General features: G+C 53.8%; 7 protein-coding genes across 7 annotated transcripts; 2 read left to right on the forward strand and 5 right to left on the reverse strand.

Moving 5' to 3' along the window:
• Positions 1 to 899: 899 nt before the first annotated feature.
• Positions 900 to 2420, forward strand: J4E88_006532 (uncharacterized protein; the record flags this gene model as incomplete). The annotated part of the gene is made up of 1 exon (XM_049400157.1): positions 900 to 2420. One exon carries the CDS (start codon positions 900 to 902, stop codon positions 2418 to 2420), a length of 1521 nt encoding a protein of 506 aa, XP_049253776.1.
• Positions 2421 to 4305: 1885 nt separating this feature from the next.
• On the reverse strand, positions 4306 to 6431 carry J4E88_006533 (uncharacterized protein; the record flags this gene model as incomplete). The annotated part of the gene is made up of 9 exons (XM_049400158.1): positions 4306 to 4537; positions 4621 to 4740; positions 4795 to 5065; positions 5121 to 5213; positions 5263 to 5534; positions 5586 to 5778; positions 5921 to 6234; positions 6285 to 6335; positions 6385 to 6431. The coding sequence occupies 9 exons, from the start codon at positions 6429 to 6431 to the stop codon at positions 4306 to 4308; spliced, it is 1593 nt and encodes a 530-aa protein (XP_049253777.1).
• Positions 6432 to 8204: 1773 nt separating this feature from the next.
• On the reverse strand, positions 8205 to 10565 carry J4E88_006534 (uncharacterized protein; the record flags this gene model as incomplete). Its single annotated transcript, XM_049400159.1, has 3 exons — positions 8205 to 9401; positions 9452 to 9693; positions 9749 to 10565. 3 exons carry the CDS (start codon positions 10563 to 10565, stop codon positions 8205 to 8207), a joined length of 2256 nt encoding a protein of 751 aa, XP_049253778.1.
• A 308-nt stretch (positions 10566 to 10873) lies between these two features.
• Positions 10874 to 11689, forward strand: J4E88_006535 (uncharacterized protein; the record flags this gene model as incomplete). Its single annotated transcript, XM_049400160.1, has 2 exons — positions 10874 to 10984; positions 11060 to 11689. The coding sequence occupies 2 exons, from the start codon at positions 10874 to 10876 to the stop codon at positions 11687 to 11689; spliced, it is 741 nt and encodes a 246-aa protein (XP_049253779.1).
• A 376-nt stretch (positions 11690 to 12065) lies between these two features.
• On the reverse strand, positions 12066 to 12934 carry J4E88_006536 (uncharacterized protein; the record flags this gene model as incomplete). The annotated part of the gene is made up of 4 exons (XM_049400161.1): positions 12066 to 12200; positions 12258 to 12564; positions 12715 to 12725; positions 12899 to 12934. The coding sequence occupies 4 exons, from the start codon at positions 12932 to 12934 to the stop codon at positions 12066 to 12068; spliced, it is 489 nt and encodes a 162-aa protein (XP_049253780.1).
• Positions 12935 to 13634: 700 nt separating this feature from the next.
• On the reverse strand, positions 13635 to 15504 carry HSP60 (chaperonin; the record flags this gene model as incomplete). The annotated part of the gene is made up of 3 exons (XM_049400162.1): positions 13635 to 15148; positions 15202 to 15343; positions 15400 to 15504. The coding sequence occupies 3 exons, from the start codon at positions 15502 to 15504 to the stop codon at positions 13635 to 13637; spliced, it is 1761 nt and encodes a 586-aa protein (XP_049253781.1).
• Positions 15505 to 15894: 390 nt separating this feature from the next.
• J4E88_006538 (uncharacterized protein) lies at positions 15895 to 16512 on the reverse strand (the record flags this gene model as incomplete). Its single annotated transcript, XM_049400163.1, has 1 exon — positions 15895 to 16512. The coding sequence occupies one exon, from the start codon at positions 16510 to 16512 to the stop codon at positions 15895 to 15897; it is 618 nt and encodes a 205-aa protein (XP_049253782.1).
• Positions 16513 to 17362: the final 850 nt, after the last annotated feature.

Consider the following 17362-nt stretch of genomic DNA (forward strand, 5'->3'; position numbering starts at 1 on the left):
CTGCCAGTACTATTCTTATCTTCTCACGCAGTACCTTGCAGTGCCTTTGCAACTTGATCGGAAGCTTACATAACCGCCCGATATTCCGACACGTCAATTGCTATCCTGAACCCGAACCGAATTACATCGAACGAACTTTCAACTTCCGACTTACAGATCGAGAAGAACGTGGTGGTGGTCGCTTCAAGACACTGCCATCTCGACTGCGTTGTGTTATCTGTGGTCCCTTAGCGTCCTACCTTGTGGCTCAACTGCCCGCCGTCAGCCACCGCACCCGCGAAACCTTCTCCGTTCCGAACAAACAGGAGGCGGCAAAGAAGACATATAGACTGTTACGGTTAGGAAGTTCAGAGTGAACATCCTCCCGGCGTCTCCCGTGCTTCACGCCGTCTAGTCCTGTTTGCAAAGAAGAAGGGGTGTGTTGCTGTGGTCTTGGCTGAGCGTACGTTGGGCACGTCCTCCCTACCAGCCAGTCCGTCGCCTACGTAACTGCGCTGCTCCGGAACTCGATAACGCTAGCGCCTCGTCTGCCTCCCCTAAGTCCCCTCCCACAGCTGGCCCATCTCTACCCCACCACCTGTAAACACCCTCGCCCGCACATCTCCAAAAGGTATGTACCCCCGACAGCTTAGCTGCTGCTTCCCCTGCACCGCTCCTTCCTTTTGCCTACATCAGCAGCACGCTGGCCGCTTCGTCGCGGCGCTGCAGCTTGTGTTGTTGACCCTCCTCCGCTTTCCGCCCCGCATACAACAACACGCCCACTCTGGTGTACACATTGAGCCTTTGCTTGACCTCTTGCTAATATCAACACAGAGAGCACTTTGGTTCTTGATCCATTGCTACGAATTGCACGTAAGCTACTGGATATCATGTCCCGCTTCCACAACAACAAGCTAAACATGGTTAGCCTCTTCGACGAGGACCCAGCCACGCCCACCCACAAGCCAACTCGCAAGCGTGGTCGTAACATGACCGCGCCTGAGTGCCATTCTCGCAACCTCCTGCAGCACGACGGCCCTATCGAGACCTATCGCGGCCCAGAAGTCGATAACTCCTACGTTCATTACGGCTACGAGCAAGATATGTACTCACGCGGTGAATATCACGCTATGCGTGGACATGTTGCTCCCGCTCCAGCTCCGGTGAACAACACGGGTTCAGTGAGTTATACCCCCACATATGACAGCGATTACGCCGAGAGCGATCGCGAGGACCACCCCCCATCCAAGATCCCAAAGATCAACAAGGATGGCGCGCCCCGCAAGCCACGCCAGCCTCGTCCCAAGCTGCTCAAGTGGAGTGACAACGATTGGAAGAATGTAGTCCTCGGTATCGTCTGGGCCTGTGGTGAGACTGGTGTTCAGATCCCGTTCGACCAGGCTGGCCAGGTTGTCGGCGAGAGCTGTACTGCTGGCGCACTTCAGCAGGCCATCTTGAAGTTGCGCGGCAAACAGATCGCCGAGGGCTACCAGATTCCATCGTTGAGGATGGCGTGGACGCGCAAAAACAAGCGTTCATCTTCTTTGTCGTCCACTGCTAACACCAACTCTCAGCCAAACGCTGGTCAGGACCCACTGACTCCTTCCCGTCCGTCCTTGATCGTGAAGCTAAAGGTCCTAGTGTCCAAATCCGGCCTTGTCAAGCATTCACCTGGATTCAACAAGGTCGGCGCTGATTGTGTTCACGAGGAGTCCAAGGAGAAAGATGAGATCCTCAACCATCTTCAAGATCAAAAGTCCGGCGAGCCTGATGATGACGTCTTCAAGTTCGACAACGACGGTGCCCAGGACAAGGATGGCTTCGTCGAATCCAAGATCAACGGCTCTGCTGTGAACAACTTCCCGTCTAACGGTAATGTGCCCAAGGATGGTCAAGTCTTCGGTGTCACCATCCCTCACGCGTCCCCTCCCGGCAAGTTTGGCGGATACGGTGGCGACATTGTCCCCCAGCGTATGGCTAACCCATACCACCACACCCGCGGCTCCCACTTTGAGGCATTTGACTTCGATGGAAATGACCGCGGTAGAGAGTTAAAGTCCGTTGATCTTGACTCCTTCGAGTTTGTCGACGAGGACAACGAGGCTCTTCTTAGGCACCCACGTAGTGCGTTCATCCCCGAGATGTCCCCTCTGTCGGGCCATGCTTACGAGAGTCCTTATAGTTTCTCTCGGGAGGAGGGTCAAGATGTTCGTGGCCACTCACCTGTGTGGTCCGCGTCAGGACAGCGAGGAGCCCAAGGTTTCCTGGGCTTGGCTTGTTCGCCGCAAGATGGGCTACCGCCGCTAGAGGCCGGCCACGTCCCTGATCTATTTTCTCACAACGTTTTCGCGAACTGCGGTATCGATCAGGGCCCATACGCCGACGTATTCATGGCCGAGGCTCATGATGGCTATGGTTTCAACGCGGGACATTCCAACTAAAAGCACCTCGCCTCGTCACCCGCCTTCACGCGAGTAATGGTTAAGTTTACACGACTGTAAGAACAACTCATGTGCCTTATGATCGCTTTGCTAACCGTTGTTGCCAGTATGATGGACGGTTTCTTTATGGTAGCACGATATTCACGGCTCACGGATTCTTCATTTTGGCTGCTGGTTTTGCAGTCTGGATATGGTATGACACGACACGGTTACATGAACACACTGGGTGTTTATCTTCTTCATGGGTTGATGTGACTACTTGGCTTGAGACATCTACGTCGGCCCTGATAGCACTCGGCATGGTCTTTGCACTACATGATTGATGGATAGGATACCCGCTTCACGGATGAAAAGTTTAGGTACTTGAGTAATGGAAACTTGAATACCTCTATGGTAACTTCTATTGATGATGATGGTGATGATGCTGCCGTTGATGACGTGATTGGCCAAGTGAGTGACATGATCGGGCTTGACACTTCATTGCCTACCTGAACACGCGGAGTAGCACCTCCCACGCAGAATTCATCGCGCATTTTGCCAACTACGAAAGCCGTCGATATCCGAAAATCGTGTGACTCATCCATTAGCTCCGAAGGGAACGGCACGAGACGCGCAATCAAACGCGAAAAGTCACGGTGAACGTGACGCGTCAACAACAATAACAATCGGTGACGGTGACCAGGGATTTAGGCAACCGCGAAAATACTTCTCCACGCGGACGAGGAATGACGCTCCAGGCAGGCATGTAGTGTTTGCATACTTCGGTGGGTATTTCGAGTGCAACATGAAGTGGTGTGGCGAGCGATTCGCCATGTGTGAATGAAATGCTTTTGTTTTAGCAACGAAGAACTCCATCAATGACGCAAACCGCCATCTCAACCGTTGAAGGCCTTTCCTCTGTTGCCTTGCTTCACATCCCAGATTTCTAAATCTACTCACGTGCTGGCTGACATTCTCATGATCATCGCACGCCATCACAGTAACACCATTGACCCCATTGACACTGTGCTTTCTTAATCTCAACACCAAGTCGACTGTCTCGCCGATCGCCGCAAACTGCCAAATTCTGTCGCAACCCCAACGCAATACTCATCATACTCGATCAACTTTGGTTCCCGAAGTTCCCAAAGTAGACAGCATGGACCCGAGGTTTTGGCCAGGAGGAATGGGCAGGGGTATCGGGGCCGGCATGGCTGGCTTGGGAAGAGGTATGCCCATACCCGGTATGGGCATACCAAACATGCAACAACCGTTCTACCCCCCGCAAGGATTCCAGCACCCGTATCTTCAGCAACAACAAGCACAGGCACATGCACAAGCCCAAGCACAAGCACAACAGCAGCAACAGTATCAACAAGCGTATGCACAAGCCCAAGCCCAAGCCCAACAGCAGCAGCAGCAACAGCAAGCATCTCCCACCCCACTTACAACCCCACCACCACCCAAAGACTCCAAATACCCCCGCTTTGTCAACCCCTTCCAGGACGAGAAGCCGCAAGGGTCTTACGGTAAGCGCGAGTACGTACCGGGGCAGGAAGCGATACGCATTCCACCTGGGCATCGGGGTGACGATCCGTGGACTAATTGGCATATGATGCAGGCAAGGAGGCAGTTGCAAAGCGGGAGGAGGGGTTGGTGAGGTATGACAGAAAAGATGATGAAGTTGGGTCAGTAGATCAAGTCGTGTTGTCGAAGTGATTCCACGGCGAACAATTCATTGTTAGCCATTGCCAGGCTGAAAGCATCTAGTTCGATGCGATATTACATCCTCCGCTCCTCCCTATTTATCATGCTTTCGCATATACCATCCCTCATCCATCCACACACCCTCCTTCTCATATTCCCAGTTGACCCCACATCCCCTCATACTTCCCTCGCCCCAAGCCTAAGTCTCAATCTTGGGCACTGCGACAGCCTCATCGTGCTGCACACTCCTCTTCCTCTCCTGGTTCTGCGCCACCTCGCCCAGATTTATGTCGTGTCCACCCTTGGGATCGATTTCGGCGAACTGGACAGCAGGACGGAATTCCTGCGACTTCCACGCTTTGCTGACGATGCCGTAGAGTTCGTCGACTTGTTCGAGACTGAGGCCCTTGGTCTCGTAGATCATGAACCAGCTATTGGAGAAAGTGGTGTTAGCGTTCGTCATCGCAGATGTTGGTGGTTGAGTAGGATGGTGTTGAGAGCAGGGAGGACTTACACAAAGGCGATACAGACGAAACAGAATGAACCCCACACGAAGAAGACCTTAGATGCCAGGTTTGCGTGGTCTTCGTCGACCATGTACGGGGTTGAGTAGGCAATTGCCCAGTTGAGCAACCTGAGATATGGTGTTAGTCTTTTGCGATACCACGATTGTTTTCTGTGAACATACCAGTTGGATGCTGTGGTCATGGAAAGACATTTGGCGCGTGCCTTCAACGGGTACAGCTCGCCGGTCACAACCCAAGCGACTGGACCCCAGGAGCTGGCGAAGAAGAAGATGTAGATGCACACGAAAGCGATGGCGGCACGTTGAGCTGCGAGATCGGATGTGCCGGCTACCGTTCCTGTGATCGCGACGATATACTGACACACGCACATGCCTATCGCTCCGAGGAGAAGAAGGTTGCGTCGACCGAGTCGTTCAACCATGTAGAGACCCGCTGAAAATCCGAAAGTCAGTATTATTTCCTTCCAGGTTGGAAACGAAGAGCTTACGGAATGTGGATGCGACGTTGACGCAGTTGGTGATGACCTGGATGATGAAGGGGTCTTGGAAACCGGCGTTCTGGAAGTATTGGGTACCGTAATCTGGACATGTTAGGAGTAGTCGCGAACGAGCGTGGTTGAGAGAACATACAGAAGATGAAGTTTACACCAGTAAGCTGTTGCAGCGACTGCAGTAGGCATCCAGTCACGAGACGCTTGCCCAGCGTTCCCTTGAAGCAGTCGGCGTATGTAGACTTTCCCAACGACATCTCGTAAAGATGGTTGGCCTGGACCTCGTTCAGTTCCTCAACGATAGCTGGGTGATCGACCGGAAGACGGCGTAGCTTGCCGAGACTGTCGGCAGCCTTCTCGTATCGGTCCATCTTGATGAGATATCTCGGTGTCTCTGGCAGGAAGAAAAGTCTAGCAGTAGGTTAGCAGCTGGCATCGTATAGTTGACATCAACGCGCTTACCCGCCGACAAGAACGATAGACCATAGGAATTGCACCGCGATTGGAATACGGTAAGATCCAGAGTCATTGCGGTCCTTAGTCGAATTGTTTACAATAGCCGCAAGCAGCAATCCAATCGTGATGGCAAGCTGGTAAGCTCCTACGATCGTTCCGCGAATCCATTTTGGCGCGGTCTCACTCTGGTACATGGGAACTGTCGTCTCGTTAGCTTTGACGCAAGCGAACCAGATGCCCCGCAGAGCCTCATCGATGCGGGGCGAGGGGCGTCAGCCACCATTGACGATCAGCCCCACGATGCCGGGAAGCGGAGAACAACGAGGAAAGAGTTGACTTACTCAAAGCTGAGATAAGACCAACGCCATAACCGGCGAAGAAACGACCGGCAATGAACAATGGTTGCGCTGTCGCGGCCGTCTGCAGAATGACACCGAGGTTGAAGACGACACCGGCAGAAACCATCAAACCGAGGCGGCGACCAAGTAGATCACCAAATGGCGCAGCCGTCAAAGCACCGAAGAAGGTACCAGCTGAGAGAATGGAGACGATCAGAGAGTCCTGAGCTGCTGTGATACTGAGATCTGGTTCGGTGGAGAATTCTTTCTTCCAATAGTCCATGGCAATAATGCCAGAAATGGTACCTGTGTCATATCTAGGGAGATCAGAACGTGCGCGTGATACAACAATGACGTGTAGGCTCACCCGAAGAGGACACCACCAAAGGCGACGAAGAGACCAATTACAATGGCAGGCCTTGGAAAGAGTTAGATGTGTGCATGGTATTGTGTCCAGTGAAGCTTACCATGCCTTACCAGCTGTGTCTGGCGGGGGCTTGAGCATGAAACCCATGATGGCAATGTTCGATTCGACTTCTTAGTGATGGCAATTGGCGATGTCGCGAAACTCGAGACGCGTGGTCAGGCCGTTCAAGGGAGCGCGCAGTCACTCTTTATCTCAGGATGCAAGCTCCGAGCATCTCTCCATCCAGCTCGCGATCCCGACAAACCCTTGTCCCATGCCGCTGCACCTCAGTGCCATATCACAAGTTGCTAATCCCAGTCGGTTTCCCAAGCCAACCATTCTTGCATGGTATGCCCCGCATCATAACATGGAGCGTACCGCAGTTGGTTATTACCCCGTACTCGGCAGGCTGACCTCCCTCACACCACCTACGTCGGAGGCTGGCGACAAGACCAGCAATCATGGAAGCCAGTCACGATCGCCCAGCGGCTGTTCGTCACGGGAGCGAACAAAAACTGTCGAAGTGGTGGCTCAATCAGACCATGTTGACAGGCAAAGCATCATGCCAATTCTGCCCTTCCGGTACGAGCGCGTGCCAGAGCAAAACCATCACGCAGGAAATGCCGCACATTCTGCAGGCAAGGCGACGCGTTCTTCGAGAAGTTTGCCGCTTCCAATGATCGCGTCAACCGTTCGGCATGTCAGAAAAAGGATGGGCCGATTGTCTCCTTGCAACCCCAGGAACTCCAGAGTGGAGACTCGTCGGTATGATTCTCGGAGCGCTGAACATTGGCAGAGAAATGTTTTCCCCGCGCAACACCAAGATGACCACAGCGAAGATGAGAGCGCTACACGTCAGATGCAGCGGCATGTTTTCTTGTCGTCCTTTCAAAAGGGGCCCTAGAAAATGTGTTCGTGACAGTTGTTGTTCTCCTGTGTAGATGCTGTCGCGCCATCCCTTGAGCCAATAAGCCTTCGCTTCCTTTCGCTTCCCTTCGATGTTCAGTGCTCGGCATTGCTTGGACCGACGCGATGACTCGGGGACGTGTGCTTACGGCGCAGCATCTGCATCGCGATGTCGATGATGAGTGGTCAACGGAGCGGTCATGCCTGACATGTGCCGTGCCGTCACCTCGGTCTTACTGCGACGATGAACGTCTCTCTTCCAGGCTGATTTTCGGGATGTGGAAGGATGGTTGAGGTTGATGAAATGTGGAGGTACTCCGGGGTAGCTGCGGAGTCTAACGGGCGCATTGGCGGCGCTGTACGTCAGAGGCATCGACGCATCGCTAGAAGCCACGAAGACGTTTTCCGCGCATCGAAGCTCGATCGCGCAGGTACAAAGTTTGCAATCGAGGCTGCAAAGGGTCTCAGAACCAGGTCCCGGGATTTTGATCTCAGTGGGCAAACTCATCTTACCAGATCCTGGGAAGAAGCCCGCTCGTGTCTTCGGCAAGATTGGTTGGGCATCTCCACCAGGGTGCGACGATCGTAACGATCTGCTGAAAACAGTGGTGACATGTCCACCTAACAAGCTTCTTTGGCAGTAGCCAATTTCGAGTCAGGCATCACGAGTAATGGCAGAAAGCTACTCGACATATGGCGATGCAAAGTTTTCCTCGTGCAACAGGTAGGAGCTGCCACGCACGTGGGCTTGTTGTCAAAGGGTCGAGACGGAAGTCGCGACCATCGCGAAATCTTTTGCTGAGATGAGTAATCGCAAGAGCTATCAAGCCTCATTGACAAAACGTCAAACCACCACAAATCAACGCGAAAGCTAGTTCAGCGACAACAAATCCCTTTCGAGAATGCATTGGTATCTAGCGAAAGGAGCCCATGCTCCTGCTTTTTGTGCTTCCTGCCTTCCAAACCAACAATACACTATGCCTTATTCTTATCACCACTCTTTCTCCGCGCCTTCTTAGACTCAACCTTGGTCTCCTTCGCGCTGACGCCGTTAGGTGTAGACGCGACTTCAATACCGCCGCCCTTCTTCTCTTTTCTGCCTGCCTTCTCCTTTGCACTCACGTCGCCGTTCTTGACCTTTGCAGTTTCCTTGGTCGCCTCCTTAGCGGGCTTCTTGGGCGACTCCTTAGCGGTCTCCTTTGCAGCTTCCTTGGCAGTACCATTTGTAGCCTTCTCGCCCTTTGGCACAACAGCCCTAGGGTCCTTGCCCTTCCTGCGCATTGTCTTAACCTTAGCCTTCTCCATGTACTTCTCGTCCTCATCCTCGTCGAAGCCACCAAAGTCTGATTCATCGTCACTGTCCGCTTCGATGGGCCGACGATCGACGATTTCGAGTCCCGTGGCTGGGGCGTTGGCATTGGCGGTATTCTTGGCCTTTGCAATTGAAGATTCGTTGACGCCGACAGCGTTGGGCGGGGTAGGCGCGATCTTCTTAAACTTGGCGACGAAGAAACCGTCGACGTTGTATGTGTGAGGGTAGTATCTCCTTGTCATCTTCATTGAGGGGTGGAAGGCCTTGCCGCCAATGTTGGTGAAACCCTCCTTGCCGAAAGTGAGGCCGGTCTCTACAAGCTTGACGTTCGGCCGCTTGTTCAATGCATACTGAACGACTTGCTCGTTCTCTTCGAGGGTCACTGAACAGGTACTGTAGACAATGTATCCTCCGGTCTTCGAGTGGTGGTTGACGGAGTCGATAGCGGCGAGCAACAGCTGCTTCTGGAGATGGGGAAGCTTCATGAAGTCTGCTTCTGTCTTGTTGGTCTTGACACTGGCATCCTTGGCGATGACACCGGTACCAGAGCAAGGAGCGTCGAGCAGCACACGGTCGAAACCACCCATGACCCTAGGGAATTCAAGAGCCGAGTAGTGGGAGACGATGACGTTCCTCGCGCCTAGACGGTGGATGTTGCCTATCAGACCCTTGGCACGATCCTTGTTGGCATCGTTGGCAAAGATGCATCCTGTGTTCTTCATCAAAGCCGCCAAATGTGTTGTCTTTCCACCAGGAGCAGCAGCCATATCTAGCACGCGCTCGTTTTCTTGAGGTGCCAGTGCCATAACGGGCAGGAACGAGGAAGCGGCCTGGAGGATGTAGTGTCCAGCGAGGTATTCCTACAAAGGGTTAGTAATGGTGCGAAACACTGATTACATGCCAGGCTTACAGGTGTGGCTCCGAGCGGCACTTGCGCATCGAAAATCTGCAGACCGACTTTAGACCACTTTCCAACGGGCTCAAGTTGTACACCGCGGTTGATCAAGCTTTGCGCAAGTTCTCTTCGGTGTGTTCGGAGGGTGTTTGTTCGGATAACGACTGGTCTGGGGGTTTCGTTGGCTTCGAAGAAGGCTTGCGCTTCGCGGGGTGGGAAGAGGTTGAGCAGCTTGTCAGCTAGGAATTCGGAGTAGCCTGTCAATAGTATTAGTATGCGCAGATGTAGGAGTCTCATGCAACATAAACGTACCGTAGTAAGCACAAATGTCCTTCAAAAGTGACGCTCTGTATTCCGCCCTACTTCGCCCCTCCTCAGCCAGGTTCTTGAAGTCGTCCAGTACACGGATGGTGTCGGTAAGTCTTGTGCGCAACAGCTGAATGTCCTGGTTGACGAGATTTGTGATCGGCCTGCCATCCTCGTCCTCGTCTTCCAGGATCTTAGGTCTCTCCGCGACGATGTTGGTTTGCATGTTGCTCTCCTCCAACTCGGCTTGCGCCTCCGCATCCTCAATCGCCTTCTGCATGTCCAATCGCGTAGACAGACCAGCAATGTTGGCGGCTGTGAGCTTCTCTTCGGCGTCCTCCTCGTCATCGTCGTCTGACCACATGGCCGCGCCTCGCCTGATATCGTCATCCGAATCTACAACGTCGGAGCCAAAGTCGTCATCGTCCATGTCTTCATCGTCTTCGCCTTCGGATGCGCTACCGAGCGCATCAAGTCCGGTGACGTTGATGTTTTCTAGATCGGAATCCTCAATGTCTGACATGTCGTCCTCATCGTCTGAAGGTGGTGCAGGCGCCGACTTCTTTGCCTTTGCTTTCGCTCCGTTCACGACAGCAGCAGCCGTCTTCAGAGGCTGCTTCACAGGCTTGACGGGCTTTCCAGCTACCCTCGTCTTGGGTACCAATTTGGCCTTGGCCTCCTTAGCTTCCCTTGCAGCGGTCCTGCTCCTCTTCTTGCGCTCCGGGTTCACGGCGTCGGGCGCATCTTTTCGCTTCCTCGTAACTAGCGATTCGTCGAGGACATCGGGCATGCCCTGCTTCTTCATACGGCGACCTTGACCCATGGCTACAGATTTATCCCGCAGGTGTTTAGTGGGCGGGAAAACAAAAAGGTCGAATTACTGAGAGATGGCAGCGTGAACCAGCAGCGCGAACACCGAACTTTCGCTAGCACTTTGGAACTTTTTCCACGCTAGCGGACTTCCTTTGGGCTTAGCGCGTTCTTTGCCCTGGTCGAGCTGCTGCGGTCCACTGTCCCGCAACACCAACAGCGTCATCGCACGGGAGCTATACACATCTTCGACCGGCGCGCAATCCCACGATACCGATACACTACTCGAATTCGCATTTAACGAGCCTCCAGCGATCCATCATGTCAGAACTCGCATTCTGCAAATCATTCCTCAGCGCCTTAGACGCCCGCCCACCCAAGCTCTCCAGCGATCACATTGCAGACGCACGCCAATATCCCGCACAAGGCGCAGTAAGTTTTCGCAGCTCATCATCTACAAACCACATGTCTACACGCGCAATGACTATAAACTGACTTCCCCACCAGTACACCCTCCCCCGCCTCCCACACCCACCCCACCCGCAACGACCAAACCCCAAGCCCACCACCAGCGACGATGCCTCCACACCATCTCCCTCGTCAATCTCCGTGACACTCAAGCCCATGAAGCCGACCACACCCACCATCCCACTCAGCTCAATCGACCCATCGAAAACCTCCGTCTACGACCTCAAGCAACAGTACGCGACACAAGCCTCGTTATCAGCAGCCAAGATAAAGATTCTGTACAAGAAGAAGCCGGTCACAGATTCAAAGACACTGTTGGAAGTCATAGGCACAGATGCGGGGAGTGAAGTTGAGTTTGGGGTTATGGTCATGGCTGGCGCTGCTCTTGGCGGGGCTGCAAGTCCAGCGTCGGCAGGGACACCGGTGACGAGTCCGCCTGCTGTTGCGCCGCCGACGGAGAGCGAGAAGGGACTTGCTAGCGCTGGGGAGACAGCTGCGGGTACAGCGACTGGTGCCGCTGATGCGCCACTTGGTCATGGGAAGGAAGTTGTTGCGACAGACGAGTTTTGGGGCGATCTTAAGAACTTTGTTCTTCAGAGAACCAAGGACGCGGACGAAAGTGAGAGGTTACTGGGTGTGTTCAGGGGAGCGTGGGAACAGAACAAGTAGTGATCTGGCATAGCTCCTGAAGCCAAACAATTGCAATCGCAGATACCCGGAAACAACATCACAACAAACATCGCACACGTCACATCATGCGGACTTCCAACACGGAGCTGTCCATCGACGACAATTTGACCAGTTTAGCCTATCAAAAGCATACCAAGCCTGATAATGCAAGTTACACCCAGCACTATCACTGCCCACATATCGCATGTTTCGTCTGTAATCATCATGCGCAAAAGCTCGCTATGCCATGACCGCTGCCAATCAACCGCTCGAATCGTTTTCATTTCATATCATTACCAACCGCAGTCGTTCCTTCCTCCATACTAACAGGTGCGCGAAATCGACAGGTCGGAAGGGAAGGCGGGGGAGGAGGCGCTTAGCGGCCCTTGGAAACACGGCTCTTGATGCTCTCGAACTCGATGTCGTCGGCATCGTTGGCTTGGATATCGGCGGCGAGACCGTTGAGGGCGCGCTTGATGGCTTCCTTGGAGGATGAGTACATCATGCGGGGCTGTCAATCGTTAGTCAACCTTTCCCAAACAACCCACTTCCCGTCGTTGTGACGTACGTATTGCGCCGCATCATCTGGCGTCCAGCTGATAAAAGTGATCTTGCTCCTGGAGCCCTCTCCGCTTTCGAGCTCGTACTCGACGTCGAACACGGCGTAGCGACCGCCAATGCCCTCCTTGCCCTTGCGGTCCTTGCTCTTGGCGTTGAGCAGCTTCTCGCGGAAGACGTCAAAGTTGGCCTCCTTGGAAGTCTCCTCGACGACAATCTCTTTCCAGTCGTCGCTGATCTTGTAGATAATCCATTTGATGTCCTTGCCAAGCTTGAGCTCGTTGAAGGTGCTGATGCACTCGGGCGAGACGGAGACACTGCGTCGTCGTTAGTACGTGCGGGGGCGATAGAGGAGTGCGCGAGACGGGTATCGGGGTGGTGGTGGAGGCAGGGGGAGCTATGCGGGCGCGGTCGTCGTCGGGCCGCGACAGCTGTTGATGCCCTGTTGTTTGTTTTGCAGTACGTACCCGGATTGAGCCTGTATCCGTTGTTAGTTCGAGTTCCCTAATAACGCATCTCTAATATTCTCACCATAATGTCGGATGTGTAAAGTAGAGGATGCTGGAGGGGGGTCGAGACGCCAGGTAGCTTTATCAGTACTGTGGTTGCCTGTCAGCGTCGTCGTCATCGTTGCGATTGCCGCGTGCGGACATGCAGCAGTGAAGGAATGGCAGCCTGTTCGGCCATGGAGCGGTGGCAGCTTACGTCAATAGAGAAAACTGATTTGGGTGGATAGTTGATGTGTTTGCGGGAGAAAAGGCGGAGGAGGAGAGTGTGATTGCTGAGGCTGAGCGAGTAGTGGCAGGTGGGGTGGGGTTTTCTCGATGCACGTACCCTAGTGGGGTTCCTTCAAGCCCTGGAGCACGGCACGATACCAGACACGTTACAAGGTTTAGTTTGGCTCTGCCGCCACAGCAACGCCCTGTCAGTCGTCACAGCATCTCACCTTATACAGGGAACAGGCTGGACAGGTATTCTGCTGTATACGTTAGTATAAGGGTTAGCGTTCACATATTCTTCAAGGTAACGTAGATTTCTAGGAGGCAGGTGTTCAGTTTTTTCCGTGTAAGAGGTGATCCACCAATCCTATTCCTTGCAGCATTCATAACTCAAGCATATGTTGTGCATCTCGAAAACTCGTTTGAACTTGTTCATATTTCCTTCGTCGCTTTATACATCTTGTCCTTCCCAGGAGATCCTTACACAATATTGTACAATAAAAACCAAATATCCAACAATGCTGCGCTTTTGAGAAATCATGAGTGAAGAGCGGAGACCAACCCAATATCGTGTACATAAATCATCGCTGGGAAAGGCATAAGACTAAAGTCATTACATCGGAATGGGGGTATAAGAAGAAGAAAACAGACGGCTAGGCTTCAGCTGTTTAAAAGCCCATTCCGCCCATGCCTCCCATACCACCCATACCGCCAGGCATGCCGCCTGGAGGTCCAGACTTCTCCTCGGGTGCCTCGACAATGGCGACCTCGGTAGTTCCGAGGAGCGAGGCAACACCGCTGGCGTCAACGAGAGCAGTGCGAACAACCTTGAAGGGGTCAAGGATACCGGCAGCGATCATGTCGACGTACTCGCCCTTGGCGCTGTTGAAACCCTTGTTGAAGTCACCCTTGTACTCGTCGATGAGCTTGCCAACGATGACGGAGCCCTCGGCGCCAGCGTTCTCGACGATCTTGCGGGCGGGGTGGGTGATGGCGTTCTTGACAATGGTGATACCGAGCTGCTGGTCGAAGTTGGCAGCCTTGACGTTACCGAGAGCGTTGGCGGAGGCCTTGAGGAGGCCAGTACCACCACCGGGCAGGATACCCTCCTCAACGGCGGCGCGGGTAGCGTTCAGAGCGTCGACGATGCGGTCCTTCTTCTCACCGACCTCAACCTCGGAGGAGCCACCGACCTTGATGACGGCAACACCACCAGAGAGCTTGGCCAGACGCTCCTGGAGCTTCTCCTTCTCGTACTCGGAAGTGGTAGCGTCGTTGATGACGCCACGGATCTGCTCACAGCGCTGGGAAACCTGGTCCTTGCTACCCTCGCCGTTCAGGATAACAGTGTCCTCCTTGGTGATGGTAATGGATCCGGTGGAACCGAGCATATCGGGGGTGGCCTTCTCGAGCTTGATGTCGAGGTCGTCGCTGAAGACGGTACCGTTGGTCAGGACAGCGAGATCGCCAAGGATGGACTTGCGGTTGTCACCGAAGCCGGGAGCCTTGACAGCGGCAACCTGGAGCTGACCACGGAGCTTGTTGAGAATGCAGACGGCAAGCGCCTCGCCGTCAATGTCCTCAGCAATGATGACAAGAGGACGGCGGAGCTGCTGGGAAGCCTCGAGAGCGGGGACGATGTCCTGGACAGCGGAGATCTTCTTCTCGGAGAGGAGGATGAGAGGCTTCTCAAACTCAACCTTGGCAGTCTTGGTGTCGGTGATGAAGTAGGGGGAGATGTATCCGCGATCGAACTTCATACCCTCGGTAACCTCAAGCTCGTCCTCAGTGGTCTTGCCCTCCTTGACGGTGATGACACCCTCCTTTCCGACCTTCTCCATAGCGTTGGACAGAAGCTTGCCAATGTGTGTGTCACCGTTGGCGGAGATGGTGGCAACCTGCGCAATCTCCTCGCTCGTGGTGATGTCCCGCTTGTTCGCCCTGAGGTACTCAACGACGGCCTCGACAGCGGCCTGAGTACCCCGCCTCAGGTCCATGGGGTTGCATCCGGCGGCAACGTTCTTAACGGTCTCGGAGAAGATGGCGCGGGCAAGGACGGTGGCAGTGGTGGTACCGTCACCAGCAGCCTCGTTGGTCTTGGAAGCGACGTCCTGGAGCAGGCGGGCTCCGAGGTTCTCGAACTTGTCTTGGAGGGAAATAGCCTTTGCGACTGTCACACCATCTGGAATGATGTCAGCGGGCAATGTCAAGGATGGCGGCGGAACTCGTGCATACCCTTGGTGATCTTGGGCGAGCCGTAGCTCGACTCGATCAATACATTGCGACCCTTGGGACCCAGTGTTGTTGATACGGCCTTTGCAAGTGTGTCGACACCCTTCAGCAGTCCTGCTCGTGCCTCGACGCCGAACTTCAGTTCCTACTAACTGTTAGTGTTGCGTCTTTTTTCATGAAATAGAGATGCAATTGCCGTACCTTATGCGCAAACCTCTGCTGCTGGAGGTTGTAGCTGGTGGACCGGAGCTTAGAGCTCGAGTTGAGGGCCGAAGTCCGCGCCCGCGATGCGAAAGCTCTTTGCATTGTGACGGAATTGGGATGTGTAGGTAGAGAAAAAGGAATCTCAAATGTTGCTCCTAGACTCCAGCTTTATGCAAGATAACCAGGAATAGTGTGGATGTAGAGGAGGATGCGGAGAAGAGTGGTCGCAGATGTTCGATGCCTCTAAAAATTTGGGTCGCTCGACGATTGGAATCATCGAGAAGGCGCTATGACCACATCCGCGAGCTAGCCTCGGCTTTCGATCCATAACTCCATCGCCAGCCTCACGTTTCACGTTTGTCAGTTTGTCAGCGCCTGAGATTTCTACTAGAGCGCAGGTACACGAAGGTTTTGCGTGGAACTCAATCATCGGGGATGAGCGTTGTGTGCATTGATCCTACCACAACCGATCCCTCTGGGTTAGCTAGGTGCCTACGCCTTCTGGCTGACCATCAACATATCACCATCGATGCGCTTGAGGCCAACACCGAACATTGAAAATATTTCCCGCCGCTCGGCACTAAGGCTCACCGCCCCATACACCTTCTGGACCACTTCGATACATCTCCAAACGTGCAGGTGCTCTTCGTCAAGCTGCCAGATTGTTCCTCTCGGTCCACTGCTCAACTCTTTCAGCATCTTCGTATTCCTAGCTTGCTCAATTTCCGTCTTCGCTGTCGGAGCTTCATCTTCAAGCGCTCTCTCTTTTGCGGCCTTGATCTCTTTTCGACTCTTCCCTTCTTTCGATATCGGTAAAGCAAGGCCCTTCTCTGCGTAGGCGGCCGTGGCTTGGGCCTTCACCGGGCTCTTCCAGAACTCGACTTGAGGACTGTTGTTTTCGTGTAGCAAGTGGTAGTATATTGGCTCCTCACTTTCGTCGCTCAACAAGTGTAGAGGCTTGGATACCGATGCATTAGCAGGAGGCCAGCGTGTGTCGCCGTATGGGCACTGATTCTTCTCTTCTGCCGTCAAGGTCTTCTGACTTGCAGTACCGCAGCTGCCCCCTCCACCTATACCAGATGCTGTAGGCGCAAGTCGAGTTGGATCCATATGTTGTGGGACCCGCGCACGTCTAGGCGTGAAAGCTGGCTCGGGCGCAGGTAGTTACTGCCGTTGTAAACGGTCTTCGCGAAGTTGCGAGCTTGCTGTTGACTAGGTTTCGGAGCTGGGTGGTTCTCTCGCCCGTAATTCTCGAGTGGATCTCCCCGTCGTATATTCCGTGGCGTAATTACCCTCTGAAAGTTCACGAAAGCGTGCAGATAGGTAATTTGTTGCCACTCTTCGCCTGGTCGTTCGCGCCAGCGCACGCCACACGACCGCCAGGTATGTTGTCCTGCAACTGTGAATGACCAGTGTGTCCAGACTGCATGATGAGGCTTTAACGCATCAAAGCCGATGCGTGAAGATAGTTTGCCCTGTTGTGTCGGGCTGTGACGAACGCGTACATCACATGGCTGAAATACCAGGCCAATGGCGTGACTGTGCGACACTCCGTCCATTAGGCGACAGAGCGCCTCCAGATAGCAGGGAAACAGCTGAGTACATTGCAATGGTTGCGCGAAAATACTGACGTGTAAGCCCCCAAGTGGTATGTCACTTCTCGAATTCCTCTCTCCGGTGGCAGTGTTGTTTTTACTGTCCAGTTAGAACCAGCCCAGAAGTCAGTCACAGTCTTAGAACCTTTGCACTGCCCACGCCCACGCCCAAGTGCGGGGCATGGCTGACCGCAGCACGGCCGGCGGCGACTTTTCGTTCATTATGCACAAGACCTACAACACATTCGCTTTCGAGCTGTATTAGTATTCTCGAGGCACTCTTAGAAGGCTCCAAAGCCATGTATCGCCGACCCACCAATCCAGCGTTGGAGCGCGCAAGAAAAAACCTGCTAAGGCCATCACTG

The sequence above is a fragment of the Alternaria novae-zelandiae genome (genome assembly GCF_023758075.1).
Source record: "Alternaria novae-zelandiae strain BMP 2774 chromosome Unknown scaffold_13, whole genome shotgun sequence".
Classification (NCBI taxonomy): Eukaryota; Fungi; Ascomycota; class Dothideomycetes; order Pleosporales; family Pleosporaceae; genus Alternaria; species Alternaria novae-zelandiae.